This window comes from Cavia porcellus, unplaced genomic scaffold, assembly GCF_034190915.1.
Source record: "Cavia porcellus strain 051 isolate PalLab524CR breed Dunkin Hartley unplaced genomic scaffold, mCavPor4.1 scaffold_17, whole genome shotgun sequence".
NCBI lineage: Eukaryota > Metazoa > Chordata > Mammalia > Rodentia > Caviidae > Cavia > Cavia porcellus.
Window position 1 is genome coordinate 50,251,380 of NW_026947500.1, and position 15,924 is coordinate 50,267,303.

Here is a 15,924-nt window from a genome sequence, read left to right on the forward strand (position 1 = left end):
CTGCTAAGTAAAGAGCAGAAACCCTAGTGATACAGAGAGAACAGGAAGGAAGGATGTTACACAGGGAAACACAGAAGACCCAGAAGTGACACTGAAATCATTTCTAACTCCCATGCTAATGAGTGTCTGAGCTGCCTTCAGGGAACACTTAACTTGTGGAACTGAAAACGTCATCTTCATTTTCAAAAATGCAATTGGGAAAAGCAGTCAACCGTATAAATATAAGCAAATTTGTTCTCCCTTAATTTTGAAGGCACATAATTTCTCCCTTCTTTTTAGGTTGTTTCACTTTATCTTTTTGGCAGGGCTATCTATATTTTTTATGTACATTGGGAACTAACTAAGATGTCTTTTGGAATTAGAGCCCAAACACTTACCTGGTAGGAATGATTGTGTAATTATAAATAAATGAATGATTGCGCAGAAATGGTGATGTTGGTTATGTGTGTAGGACCAATGCTGAAAGCCTGACAATTTGCACTTGCTCTAAAGATTAAACAAACACGAAGAAGAAACTAAAATTTTCTGTCATGTATATACTTGTTTCATACACTATTAGATCTCTACATACTTTTTAATTTAATCCTCAAGGAAAATCCCTGGAACAACGTTTTAAGGTAAGAAATCCTAATGCTCACAAAGTTCTATATTGTTTTTCTCTACAATTGTGGATATAAAATTTCCAGCTTAGGTATAATTTTTAAGTCAAATCTATTAAGTTTTAAGTTTTTGAACTGATTTGTGAAATAAACGTTACTGCTGAGGTTACGAGAAACACTTGAGGACAAAATGTTCAAGTTTGGAGAGTACTAACATACCCTGGTAAACAACTTTAAAAGAAAGTCGGTTTGGGGGTTATTATAGCATTCCTAGAATGGTGCACATAGTTGGGGTAGAGGCAGAGATAGAGGTACTCTTCTAATTTCTTGAAAATTCAATCATGCGCATGAGAACAATTTCAACTGTAGTATGTGTCTATGTCTGCACATGTACTCATGCAAGTTTAGATACATGTCTTATGTCTGTCTGTATACAGACAGAATTCAGAGTCAGGAGATTTGCATATATAATAAAACAAAGAGGAGGGAGAGATATGAAAGGAGCAGTAAAAGGGGATCACTGTCTTTTTAAAGGTGATGATTACTATTATATTCAAAACCTTTACTTTAATAAAACACTTTAATGTGTACACAGACAAACATGGAGTTAGAGCTGAGTTTGAGATCAGGAACTGGTAAAAAGTGGATGACTCAGAATAATACAGCATAAGAAATTTTTGAACTTGCTTCAATAAAGTACAGGAAGATGGATATAAGAAACAAGAAGGGAACAGAAACAAGAGAAGTCAGAGAGGTGTTATAAACCTGGAGATTCAATGAAATAAAATTTTCAGTGAAAAAAATTATCCCTAATTTGAAGCCAAGTAATGGTTTTGAGTGACAAATCTTCTTTACCTAGTTCAGATTTCACAGTTGTAACCTACCGTGCTAAAATTATCAGTTTTGCACACTCAAAGCTCACACTCTGAAGATTTCAGATTGTTTAAAGTAGACTGAATTGACTGGAAGAATGTTAGGCTTTCTGAAAGCTTTCTCACAGGATGTGTAATTGTACAATTTTACAAGTATTTACCTTTTATTTTATTTTCTCCCAAAGTAGCAGCTATTCATTGTGTAATAGGGCTCATTGTGTTTATATCTTACAAATATGAAATAACTTATATTTTAAATTTATCTGTGGGTACCCTTAAGCAAAAAACTAAAGGATTTTTTTAATCTGATGTAACCTGGAAAAATAAATGTTTTTTTTTTTAATCAGGAAACATTTTTATCAAATGTTTTTCCTGTTTCCTATCAGGAAAGGAAATTCTTTTATAGGATTCTGTCCTTCTTGTTATCTGGAAACAAGATAATTTACATGCAGTTGTGAGCGTTCATTTGCTTATTCAAAATGTGTAGAAGAAAACATCAGAATTAAAATTAACATGAGATTAAATAAAATTAAAATATAGACAAAATAAATGAGTAGATAGGTAAGAAATGTAACTATAGACCAAAAGTTTTAATACATGAAACAGAAAAGAAGGCTATTAATAGAATTTATGTTTGCTTTTATATCTCAGTTTTCATTACTGTTGACTCTCATGTTAAAATAATTCACTTCTAAACCCTAAAGTAGGTCTGATGGTCTGAAGAACTAGATTGTCCCAATTATACTATAATCTTAGAGGAATTGCTGAAAGGCTTCCCTTAGTCTTTGTAACTGTCCAATTTGAAGTCAATATTTTTTCTATTTTCTCCCCCAAATCAGCTAATGGGTCTGAAATAGAACACTCTCTGTTTTATATCTAAACCATGAAGAAATTAAGGTATATTTTACTTTATCACTTAAAGAACCAAGAAATTCTATCTGAGATTGTCTGAAAGAAATAAATGTTATCAGGAAATAAACTTGTGTTACAGGTCTGTGACTAGTTTTCTGGAAGGAATTAAGTTTAGTAGTAAGTATTCAGTTGTTGATGCACAAAGAAGGGCAAAAGTCAAGAATAAAAATAGCTGAGAATTAAATAAAATGCAAAAATTAGAAGTGGAAAATAGAAGTGAAATAGGTAGGAAATATAGTTGCAAATCAAGGAATTTAATTGGCAAAGTGGAAAAGGGAAATTTAGAAAAAAATATGAAGGTCAGTGTCATTGAAATCTAGGACCAGTTGAGATGTTTTTTACTGATGATTCATTAGATCTGGTTTAAATCAAAGCACTCATTCTAGTATCTCATGAGACAAAAGTGAGTCATAGGAGAAGGAAGGAAAATAAAATACTGAGAAAATATGCCACATTCTCCATCTAAAAGAAAATGTGTAGAGACCTAAAGTTCTCGTCTCTTGATGAAGGCTAGGATGCTGAGAAACTTCTCCATGGTGACAGAGTTCGTCTTCTTGGGTCTGACTGATCTCCGGGAATTAGAGCTCCTCTGCTTCCTGGTGTTCCTGGCTGTTTATGTGGTCACAGTGGTGGGAAACGGCGGCATGGTCGTCCTCATCCTGGTTACTGCCCGGCTCCACACACCCATGTACTTCTTCCTCTGCCACTTATCCCTCGTGGATCTCTGCTTCTCCTCCAATGTGACCCCGAAGATGCTGGAAGTTTTCCTTTCAGACAGGAAAACCATTTCCTACCCTGCCTGTCTGGCACAGTGTTACTTTTTCATCTCCTTGGCGCACGTGGAGATGTATCTCCTGGCCGTGATGGCCTTCGACAGGTACATGGCCATTGGGCGCCCACTGCTCTATGGCAGCAAGATGTCCAAGCACATGTGCACGGCGCTCGTCCTGTGGCCTTACGTATATGGGGGGCTCACGGGCCTCATGGAGACCATGTGGACCTACAGCCTGGCCTTCTGTGGCCCCAATGAAATCAACCACTTCTACTGTGCTGACCCCCCTCTCATTAAGCTGGCCTGCTCTGACACCTCCAAGAAGGAAATGTCCATGTTTGTCGTGGCCGGATGCAACCTTTCCTTCTCTCTCTTCATCATTCTTCTTTCCTACCTTTATATTTTTCGTGCCATCCTGAGGATCCATTCCACAGCAGGCAGACGCAAAGCCTTCTCCACCTGTGTCTCCCACATGACAGCTGTCACCATATTCTATGTGACACTCTTTGTCATGTATCTGAGGCCCCCATCAGAGGAATCCGTGGAGCAAGGGAAAACAGTGGCTGTATTTTACACCACCGTGATTCCCATGTTAAACCCTATGATTTACAGCCTTAGAAATAAAGAGGTGAAAGAAGCCTTGGTCAATCAGCTTTCAAGGAAGAAAACATTTTCCTAAAACAAGTCATTTTTCTTTTCACCTCAAATGTTTTTCTTGACATGTTTTTTTATTGGGGACATGGCCTAGATCCCCAATCTTCCAAACAAGCGTATGTGAAGGCTTAAGTGAGAAAAGTGGTGTGATTTTTAGGGCTCCAGGAGGATCAAATCCCTCTGCAGAGTTTGAGACACTATGGGCTGAGACAGGGAATGTCTCTGGGCAGCCCGTATTTATGTAGTATTCAAACAAGGAAAAGATTAGAGTGAAAAATGCAGGGAACCTAAGCAGGACTCTGGGAGGATTCAAGGACCCCTCTAAGCAACAGACTATGTTAATTGAGGAGAACTGTCCTAGGAGAAAATCTCCAGGTGAATCCTTCTGCACGAGTTAAATGCCTGCAGCCACAATCTCCATCCTGCAACTTGGGGTTGGAGCCAGGTGTCCTCAGCTGTGGCCTATCTTGCCCCCTGAGGTACCTCCTTGTTCCCAGTTCAGCCATGCCACAGCCCTGCATGTGTATTCAGCTTCAGTCTCCAACAGTTTTTTAACTAGGAGGACAGAACTGATGATGAATGAGGAAGGTAGTACAACCCTAGACAAAACGAAGTTATGTCTAAAAGCCAAATATCTAAAATAAAATTTTCATTACAAAACTTTACATGGTTATAGTTTTCCTTTATTGCTTTAATGTATTATTATTATTATTATGCCTTTTATGCATGGGGCAGCTTTGCATTTGGGATAAGTTGGAAGAAATGTTTCTTTTTTTGTAAATTAGATTTTCTTCCACTCTTGTTACTTCTGCAGTGAGCACTAGATTGTTTATGAAAACATACCACTTGCTGGCCTCCTTTTCTCTTGCACAGTGGCCAGGCTGTTTCAGATGGTGCCTGACAGTCAGAAGTCATGGAAAAATAGTTCTCAGCCCACTCATATCGAAAATGGGAAGACTGAGGAGTAACTTTGATTTTCATCAGTCTTTATGTTATATTGAGTTTTTGTGGTTTTCACAGCATAATTTCTTGAGAAGCACATAGTGTATTATATTTTACACAAATTTTCAGCTCCCTGCAGTCCATTGCATAAACAAGGAGCACCACACTTCTTTAATAATCACTGCATTCAAGCGTGGTGATGCACTCCAGGAATCCCAGAACTCTGTGAAGTGAGGCTGGAGAACTACAAGTTCAAATCTAGGAAGGGTAAGTGATCAAGGGCCTGTCTCAACAACAAAAGAATGAGAAAGTAAATAAATGGAATTGGAGATTTGATTCTGTGAAAAGCCCATTGGTTCTATACTCAATACCACACACAGAGAAATCATATTGAGATACTTTGTATGTTCTCCTATTATTTTCTGTCTGCTTGTGCATAATGTGTGCACTAGGGGAAATTACCTTTAATTCACCTAAGATATTAATAAATAAACATGTATGTAGCTCTAAACACCAAATATTATTGCATGTTTATAGACATTTCTGATTCCTTTCACTCATCATCTCATAACATTAACATTTTACCATTTCCTTTGGTAATTAACTCATTTCAAAACTACATTTCTGGTTATCAATCTTTCAAATATGCACATGCTATATTCATCCTTTGCTACTGAAGACAAAGTGCTAATCCTGCCATGGTGACCTGTGCCCCTCATCACCTGCTTCTCCTAGTCTTCATATTAGAGTTCTTTCTGAAATTTTACTTAAATCAACCTGCACTATTATAATGACTATGAATGCATTATTAGAAATACTTGAAAAATAATATGAGTGATTTTATGAATGTAAATATCACCATAGTAACACTAATGCTGATTGTAATTCTCTTCTTGCATAATTTGTATTTCATAGCTAATAAATATTTTCTTGCTTGCTTGCTTGCTTGCTTTCTCTCTTTCATAGTATTTGATGTCAAACCCAGAGTTCTTGTATGTTAAGCAACTGTACCTTAGCCACATGCCAGCTCTAATATTTTTATTGTGAGACAGAATCTCACTCAGCTGCCTGGGCCAGGACCCTTCGACTTGTGATCTTCTTGCCTCAGCTTTCACACTGGCTGGTTGTATTGACTGTGTTGATCAGCTTTCCATTCCTGTGACAAAACACCAGAAACAACTATTGAGTAAGTGAAACAGAGCATAGGAGATGAGAGGCAAAGCCGACTGCTTACAAGTTGATGGTGCTGCGAGGTTGGTAGGACAGAGAGCTGCCCACACTTGGCCTGTGTGCCCCCACTTCAGGTCCCATAGCCTGAAATGTTGCAAAGATACCTCAGAACAGGCAGAAGAAGAAAATTAATAATTTGATGAATCAATAATTTTTTTATTATTCTGATTTAACAAAGATAATTTTATGAAACAAGTAATGGATTTTCCTACTATTCACCCTGCTTCCCAGTATCTGATCTCACTGGTGCTCTAGCTGGGAAGCTGTGGGATACAATTCAGTGAATAGTCATTTATGAAAATGAGAAAATTTCCCACCCTGAAAGAAGAATATGCTTATATCTTGTTTTCTCATGGACATTTATTTATCCCAAGATGTTAAGATGCAGACTGTCTTCATCCTCCAGTCTTAGCACAGCCCTCTCCTCACACTGAGACAGAAAGTTTTGGCTTTGTAGTTATTCAGAACTGGGATGGAGCTCAGTTTTGGTAATTGCTCCACTTTATTTGATTAGATGGATAAGCATTGAGAAGTCACCTCTCAGTGTGAGTGTAAATAGTAAAACAGGATTAGTGATGTCTCATGGTATCATTGTGAATGGCAAATATTTATAAATTACCCCTGCTTCAAGTGTAGATTCAGACAGACACTCAGAGTTCAATTTTGGTTTTAATTTCAGGAAAGATTTCTGAAGAGAGAGAAACTGTGTCAAAAAGCAGCAAATTGTATTTCATTTATTATATCCATAAGAAAATTGTAGTGGAAGGATTTCCTTCCTTCCTTCCTTCCTTCCTTCCTTCCTTCCTTCCTTCCTTCCTTCCTTCTTTCTTTCTTTCTTTCTTCCTTTCTTTCTTTCTTCCTTTCTTCCTTTCTTTCTTTCATTGTGTGAAACATGTTGTCACTACATAATTCAGGCTGGTCCTGAGCTCACTGTGTAGCTCAGGCTGGCCTTGGACCAGAATTACAGTTGCAACAATATCTGGCTACTCTTTTCCTCTAATGCAGCCTAAACAACATTTCATTTTACACTGAACTTAGTGTAGAACAATAGAGAAACACCATAGCTCTCATATCAAAAGCTTGACACAGTTTCATGAGGATTTGAGAGTATTTTGGATTTGGTTTTTAGTGTTGTCTAAAACATTATCCTGGCAATCATGACATACTGGTGATTTGAATTTCATAAAGTTTAGAATATGGATTTTTTTTTCTGTTAGCTTGATTGAATGAAGCATATTCAGGCCAGTTAGCATTTAACCCTCTGAGCATGCTCTCCCTTGTGATTCTCCTTCCAATTAATTCCTTGTGTGACACAGGAGAATCTTCTTAGATAAATACTAATGTCAATAAAGCAGGTATAAATCCACCAACACTGGTCCAAATTTGACCTTTGTGATTATCAAGAACCACTTATTTTTGCAGGTAGAAATAGACATGCATTTGAACGTTAACTTTCATTATCTTGACATATACATATTTTCTTCATCATAGCATGTGCTTTTTAGATTGTGTTATGTTCAAATAAGTAGTCTGGGGGAGCGGATTTGCACAGGCAATGTGCTATGTATGTAAGAAAATCTGTAAAGTGGATTAGCTCACTGTGTCACTTTGTAGAACTGCCAGTGTTACTGAAATACTCTGCTATTATAATTCTGTAGTGTGGATTTTTCAGCAATGGGTTTCATTATATCTTGCAGCAATGATATTCTGTTTTACATTTTCTGTTTGCTTAGTGTCTTGGTGTCTACTTTCATCAACATGCAGAACAAATTACAAATCGGAAAAAATTCAGAACTATGCTGTATTTTAATTGTTCAAAAGTGTGCTGACCTCTAAGGACTCAAGTAAATGCTCAAGCAGGGTTATTGTTGTGATGACTAAAGATGCAGGAAATCTGTTTTCTTCAGTATGTGGAGCTAACAGGCTTGGGTGAAAAGATCTTTTTTGCTTGTACTATTTCATAAGATTCTTTGTTATTTTGCAGTGTCTCTCTTTTGTGTGAGTCTGTGGGGCGGGGGGGGGGGGTGCGACGCACGCATACACGCACTAAGAATTGAACCCAAGACCTTGCACTTTGTAGGGAGGTGCTGTGCTACTGAGCTGTATCCCTAGCTAGTGTCTTAATTTTGTTACATCACAAGCAATCTTAATATTCCAGGGAAGTCTTTTTTAAAAAAAAATTATATTAAAAAAATTTAAATCAGATATTTAGAATTCAAATCTAATCATAGCCAAATTGGGTCAAACATTTTAACAGAGTGAGATGATGAAAAGTATTCTGATGCCTAGTTAGCCAGACTGCACAGGTAGTCACAGAATCATTCCTAGTTCCCCATCAGCGCTACTGCCCACATCAGAACACTTGCTCTGAGAATTTCTTGTCTCTCAGCAGTGGCCTGACAGACAGCCAACAAGCTATCTTGGAATTGTTGTCTCTATTCACCCATGTTCATAAATTCAAATTTTAAACAGTATGATTGAGTTTTCCTCTTAATTGTGTGTCCCTAGGTCCTCCAAAAGCCAAGGAAGCTTTCAAACCTTTTTGGAAACTAAATCAATAATGTCGTGCAGATCTTGGCAGAGGGAGTTACTCATGGGCTGAGAAGTTAGCAAGGAATCTTAGTCATCTTTTTTGTCATTTGAGTCACAATTCCTAAGCACTGTCCTAGATTCTTGGTCAAAATTCTACTACCCATTATTTACACTTAAGACATTCACATTGTCACTGCCTGCCTTTCTTCTCTTCAATCTACTATCCTTATTAATTTATTTTTATAATTTATTTGTACATGTCTGCCATTCATAACATTTCCATTCCCTTGTGTGGAGGTGATACATGCACATAACTCATCTTAATTTGTTTTCCTGGGGTGAAGGTCTGCCCATATTAATTATGCTTTGACAAAAACTTGAATTTATTTTATTCACATTTTTTCCCACTAGTCCAATCATTGCAAAATAAGGTGGTAATGCTAACAGTTTTTGTGCTAACATATCTGGCAGCAGTTATTATTTCTATTCAAACTTCCAATTGAACAAAGAGCAGGAGATTGATTCTGCATGAAACTAGAATGCTATGAAACGAGCATCCAGGCAGACGTCATGATAATGTGACATCCGACTTGTGTCCTGCTTATTCTATACTATTGAATATTTCAGAAAATAAGATGTGAGAATAGAAGGCTCAATAAACTGTATTCCTGGGCTACAAAATGGAATCTTGTATTTCATCAGGTTATTCCTGGAATTAAACAAGATAATGCATGCAAAGTACTTGAATATGGCACATGAGAGACAATCACATAGCTAATATTTGCATGGCTATTGTTTTAGTTGTTTTGTTTTGTTTTGGGGTGGGTTTTTTTTTGTCTTTTTCGTTTTTATTGGTACCGGGGATCAAACTCATGATCCCCTGCTTGCAAGGCAAGTGCTTGTGTCGCTGAGCTAAATCCCCAGCCCCTAGTTGTTATTTAAATTATCACTTTACACAAGAAATTTTTCAGAACTGTTAATTTCACTGATATTAGTGCAAGTGACGTGTTACTCCCCACTGGAAAACACACTGTATCTAAAGCACAGGAAAAGGAATCCTAAAGAATCCAACAGTGAATGATGCCCCAAGTCAGAGGACAGCCTAGAGAATATTTTGGATATAATCTCAGCAACTGAAGTGTGTGAAAGGAGAAAGGGTTACATGTTAGCAGTATTATGGGATAAAGACTCAGTAACTTAAAGTCATTTTCATAAAGTGGTGGGGACAAAAGTCATAATAAATAGGAGAAAAAATGGGAGACAGGAAAAAGTTAATTTTTTAGATGCTTTTCTATAGTGGGGAACAGGGAAAGGGAGGTGAGTGGTGAGGAACTGAGTAGAAATAATACTCCATTATATTTGATTGTGAAAGTTATTTGTGAAAAGTCCAATATTCATGGTAGGTGGGGTGGTGAGAGATTCAGAGAGTGACAGAGAGGAGAGTGACTTTATTAAGAAAATAACAGGGGTGGGTAGGACGAAAGTTTGGAATTTCACATTCAGGGCAGTTTTAATTTTGTGCAGGCATCACCACTTAGATTCAGCATTAAAGGCAGACAGTTTCAGATTTGGACTTAGCAAGGCCTCATAAGACAGCACAGGGAAGGAGAGAATGATCCAAATCAAGGAGGTGAGTGTGATTATTGACAATCGACACAGACAGTACAAACGAGGAAGCAGCTCAGAGGTGAAGGAAAGAGAGTCTGCGGAGTGTCAGTAGGATGGAGTGAAAGAAGGCTGTGCCCCGAGGGTGGGATGCAAGAGAACTGCATGAGACAAAGACTAAAATGATCATAATAACGGATAAGGAGGTGCTTTCACAAGCATGAGTCGGAGGACAGGCAAGACCTTGAATGAGAGAAGCTTAACACTGAGTTACCGAGGATGCCCATTCCTGTCCAAAACTAAGACAAGAGTAATAAGGAACAAACCTGCAGGGGGACAGGATTGCTTTAAGATCACAGACAAACAATGAGGAAGAAGCTGATGTGGAGGTTAGTAATATAGCAGGAATGCATAATCATGGTCAATCTGATGATAAGCAATTGAAACATTGGACTTTTAAGGAAGACTGATGGGAAAAGTTAATAAGACCCTCGCTCTGCTCTGCGTGTCAAGTGGAGGCTAAACTTGACCACCCATGGTGAGTCCTGCAAGAGAACGAAAACCAGCTGAGGAAAATACTAAAGAGAAGCTGGCAGACATGGTAGACTTTGCTGATAACAGACTGGATTTCAGATGACACAGATTGGCACTCTCAAGAAGGAGAGAAGAGAAAGAGACCACGGAGAGAACCCCTCTTTGAGAGCAGAGTTCAGGTGGTGGAGAATGGTGAGAGGAGACCAGGTCTTGTTAGACCGAGTATAGGTGATCACTCAGGAGTCACAGTAGCATGAGATTCATCTTTGAGGAATGGGTAACAGCTCTGAGATTTGGGAGATGAGGAAGAGCAGGTTTAATATTGCTCTTGATCACAAGTCATCATCTGCGTAGCTCAGAAGGGATGCGACCTTAATTATAATATTTAGGGTCTTTCTTGACCTCACTGTGAAAAAAAAACAAAAAAACAAAAAACTTCTTTGTAGTATGTCTTGAGTTTATTTGAGAAGCATAAGAACTTCTTGGGAGGCCTACTTCAGCAAATGAACCCTCTTCTTTTTAACTTTCTTCTTTCTTATATATTTACTTGACTACACTTCAGAAATTTAAAGAATCAGAAATCTTTGAAATAAAAAAAGAAATCTTTGAAATGTAGAAAGCTTTGAAATAATTATTCAATAATAATGCAATACAACCTTGGTTCATGGATGCTCCTATGTGGAAGAGAAAAGTTGACCACGATTTTGCCTCCCTTCACGAACTTCCCTTGGGGTGACAACCAACACTGTGGTCATTTTCCCAAAACTTAGAGATGGAATTAAGCTCTTGAACTGAGGGTACAATGCAATTTATAAGTAATTCATTTCTCTGTAGAAATATACATTTATATTATCTAAATCTGATAAAGTGTAAGATCAATTGTTTATAATTTTATTAACTTCAAAATAATTGGACAAGCAAATCACAACATTCCTAGTAAATGACAGTCTAGAATATGTTTCATGCATGCTTAGAAAAACTAATAATCTGATACTTAGTTTTCTAGTAAAATACATAGCTAGTCAACAGATAATTAGTCTTTTTAAATTTGCTATTCTTTTCATGAAACTAGTATTTTTAACTGTTATTAGCAACTGTTTGTGGTCCGTGATGATTACATTGATCACGGCTAGTTGGTATGTACACATAACACTCTGAATTCCTTTACTTGCTTTTCCCCTCCCGCTTTGCATCTCTTGGTCCTTTTCCCATTTGTAAAACATTGCTAAAGTATTAACAAACTATTGTTAAAATCTTGTAATATAATGCTATATTATTTATTTGTATGATATACATGAAGATCTTTTTAGAATGCATTTAAAATTGAAGCATAAATGATAAATTAAATATTTTAAAATACACTAACCTGTTCTATTCCCAATAGCACCTTGGCCTAAATATCTTTTTTCCTTGATGTTAGTAGTAATGAGCAAGGTTTATTTTTTGAAATAGTGTCTACTAATAATTGTTATTCTGTTTGTAACCTTTCAATGTCTTTATGTTTTAGATACATACTTTTAGAATATCTTATTGGAAGTTTAGTTTTATATCCATTTTTAAAATTCCAGTATCCATTTGCTGTGATCATTGATATATTTAGAGCGTTATCTTGTACTGTAACTGTCTTTTCCAATATTTCATTTCTCTTTAGTCTTCTACAGACTTGGAGTTTTATTTTTAAGATTTTTCTCTACTGTTTGAAGTTGATGTGCTATTGTTCTAGTTTTAAATTTGTTACTCACAGTATTGCAATGGGTATTGAATTCTTAAGACTAATAAGAGTAAGATGTAAAAAACTATCTTGTGTTTAAAACACATCTTAATTTTGATTATATCAATCTGGGTTTATAAATTTTCTTGAGGTGATTTCTTTTTTAGTTTTGTCCTCATCTGTTTTAGCTCCAGGGTTTTTCCCCCCATGAATCATATTATTGTTTTGTTTTGTTTTTTCCAAAGATGCCTTTTTGGATACACATATAGTTGTATTTTCATAATTTTATTATTTCAGATCATTTGTCAAGGAAGTTTTTTATTCACCTTCAAGAAGATTTTTTTTAATTTCCTTTAATTCTAGCCACTTACTTTTTCTATTTTTTCGTTTGTAAATGCCTTTGCTTCATGTTAATTTCCTTTTTTTAATTTTTAACTTTTTGCAATACTGGGGATTAAATCCAAGACATGTACTGAATTACATCCCTAAATCTCTTCCTTTCTTTCTTCCTTATTTAGTTTTATAGATTTTAAGACAAGATCTTGCAGAGTTAGGCAAGCTGTCCTGGAACTTGTGGCCCTCTTGACTTATACTTGGAAGCAGCGGGAATTCAGGCTGCATTAGTATGGAATAAGCCTAGACCAAGAACTCTAAAATGAGGTTTTCATCATTAGGTGTGATTACAGCCTTTCATCCTAATGACTATGTGTACATCACAGTTAAGACACAGAAAGAGGAGGAAATTCATGGGAAAACACTGCCTCCATGTCATATGGATGAAAGCATGAGCCTGCCTGGGCACTGTACAGATATCTTTCTAGCATGAGGTCACCAACGCAGAGACATACAGAAACAGAGGACTAAACTTAAATATACACTACATCATCCAAGATGAATACATCGTTCATAGAGAACCCAGGTACTGATGAAGGAGTGCCAGCACATTCACGCAACCTGATAGAAATACTACCTAAACTGCTGTGTAAAAATGAAAAAAAAAAAGCTTATATTTCCATACTGGCAATGCTATATACTCAAATAAAAGAGATAGTTGACATGAATTCCAAAGCAACCAGTTTTAAAACTAAGAAATAGAACACACATCACCACTACCCCCTTCAAAAACAATACCACACAAATAGGTAAAACACTTTTCAGGGTCTATACAGTTGGTGAGAACGTTAGAAAGTTACAGATTAGAACGTCACAGGGAAAGAATAAGGTGAGTGTGATAAATCATGCTCTTATTTTGGAATTCAGTTTCTCAATCTTCAGAGTCAAAAACTGGGGAATTGAAAATTCATTGTCTTTTTGAAAATTCTGTCTCTATATGTGTATATGCAAGCATGCAAGTAGGAGTTATAAGTGTTTCTATTTTATTCCCTTTGCTTAGTGTATATTAGTTGCACAGAATACTGGATTTCATTTGGTAAATTCTTACTTGCATAAGGCACACTCTGACCATCTCCACACCTGCATTCCTTATCCTTCTCTTTTCTCTCCTTCCCCCTTGTCTAATCCCCTCCCTCTGCTTTAATCTCCCCTCTTTCTCTCTCTGCCTCCTCTCTCTTCTATATACAAAAGAAAATATGCAACATTTTTTTCTGAGTTCTGCATCTTTCATTTAAAAATGATGATTTCCTGCTACACCTACTTTTCTTCAAATGTTGTGATTTTGTTCTTCATAGCTGAGGAATCCTTGTATCTATGCCCCATGTTTTCTTTATCCATTCATCAATTGGTGGTCACCCAGGATAATGGCATGACCTAGCTACTGTGAATCATGCCACGGCACACACATGGGTTTGCTGGTATCTCTAAGCTATGCTGAACTCAGTTCTCTCACACAATTGGATCACAATTGGATCAAGCGTTGCCCTGTTTTGAGTTTTCTGAGTGATCGTCACTCTGAACTCTACAGCAGCTGCTCTAATTTACTTTGGCACCAGCAGCATCAGATGGCCCTTTCCCTGTGCTCTTACCGTGTGTCCTTAGTGACAGCCACTCTACTCGGTGAGGTGGAGTTACAGGGTAGGTTTTATTTTCATTTCTGTCATAGCTAAAATGTTGAAATAAAATTCTAAGAAGTTTGAAAATGTCTTTCAAAATTTATTCCTTCCCATGTCTAACTTTTTAAAATATGGGGATACTTTATAAATTTGTGCCAAGCCCAAGCTTAATATTTAATTATGGAAGTGCTCTTGAGGTGAATGTAATGAAAGTACTTTGGCTTTTCTTTACCAATATAGTATCTTCCTAAGGTTTCAATAATTTAAAAACACATATTTTGCAAATCTCTTTAGAGAATTAAGCCAGTGCCTCATGGATGACATGAAGAAACATCCAGAAGGAGCTACACTGAAATGGCAGAACTTATTCTCTTGGGTCTAACAACCTATCTGGAGTTACAAGTTGCTTTGTTCATACTGTTCTTTGTTGACTGCATAATCACTGTAGTGGGAAACCTGGACACGATCCTCTTAATCAAAATTGATCCCTGACTTCACACTCCAATGTACTTTTACCTCTCAAGCTTGTCGTTTCCGGACCTGTGTTTCTCCACAAATGTCACCCCTAAAGTGCTAGAAAATTTCTTATCAGCAAAAAAGACCATTTTCTATGTTGGTTGCCTAGTACAGGGCTATACTGCCTTTGCCATGGTCCTCATAGAGCACTGTATGCTGGCTGCCATGGCCTATGACTGCTACATGGCTATCTGCAACCCACTACCCTATAGCAAGCAAGATGTGTGTGCCTGGTCATTGTCCCTTATGTCCATGGCTTCCTCCTCAGTGAGATGGAAATCTTACAGACTGATAGCCTCTCCTGTGGTTCCAATGAAGTCAACCATTTCTACTGTGCTGAGCCTCCTCTGATCAAACTGGCCTGCTCTGACTCCTACAGCAAAGAGCTGTCCATGTGCATCGTAGTTGGCTCCAGCAATGGCCAGTCCCTCCTGATCATCCTCATGTCCTACTTGTTCATCTTTGTTGCTGTCCTCCAAAGCCACTCTGCAACGGGGAAAAAGAAAGCTTTTTCCACATGTGGGTCCCACCTGACAATAGTCAGTCTTCTGTGGAATCCCCTACTGTACGAGTTTGAGGCAACCCACAGAGAAGTCCATGGAGCAGGGCAGGATGGTGGCCGTGTTATACACCATGGGGATCCCCATGCTGAATCCTGTGATCTACGGCCTCAGGAACAAGGATGGGAAGGCTGCATCGAGAAAAACAATAGGAAGCAAAAACTGGAGAAATGGAAGTGTTTGGCTAGCATTAAAAACATTCTAGAAATAGAAAAGTGAAACATTATTCAGTTAAACATCATACCGTGGGCTGACTTTGCTCAATGCATTGCTAACCTTGCCTGTAGGTAAGAGGCCGAGGTTAAAATTTCTGAAAGAAAAGGTTAGCAATGGAAAAAACAGGTATAACTGAGACATTTCATTCCACTTTTACTAGATACTATCATCTCAGTCAAAAAGAGTCCATTTAAATATATCTTTTATTTTTCTGCTTTTGCTTTGTTTTGCTTTCCTCTTAGATTAACCAATCAAAGGAG

General features: G+C 37.3%; 1 protein-coding gene and 1 pseudogene across 1 annotated transcript; both read left to right on the forward strand.

Annotated features, from left to right (window-relative positions):
* Positions 1-475: 475 nt before the first annotated feature.
* Positions 476-4,436, forward strand: LOC100719574 (olfactory receptor 5M8-like). The gene is made up of 2 exons (XM_063229266.1): positions 476-617; positions 2,893-4,436. Exon 2 carries the CDS (start codon positions 2,899-2,901, stop codon positions 3,832-3,834), a length of 936 nt encoding a protein of 311 aa, XP_063085336.1. The 5' UTR covers positions 476-617; positions 2,893-2,898; the 3' UTR covers positions 3,835-4,436.
* A 10,237-nt stretch (positions 4,437-14,673) lies between these two features.
* Positions 14,674-15,653, forward strand: LOC100719296 (olfactory receptor 5M5-like; annotated as a pseudogene).
* The last annotated feature ends 271 nt before the right edge of the window (positions 15,654-15,924 follow it).

Bases quoted from the DNA above. Each gene is read 5' to 3' on its own strand.
- LOC100719574 (XM_063229266.1), top strand. From the start codon at position 2,899: ATGCTGAGAAACTTCTCCATGGTGACAGAGTTCGTCTTCTTGGGTCTG.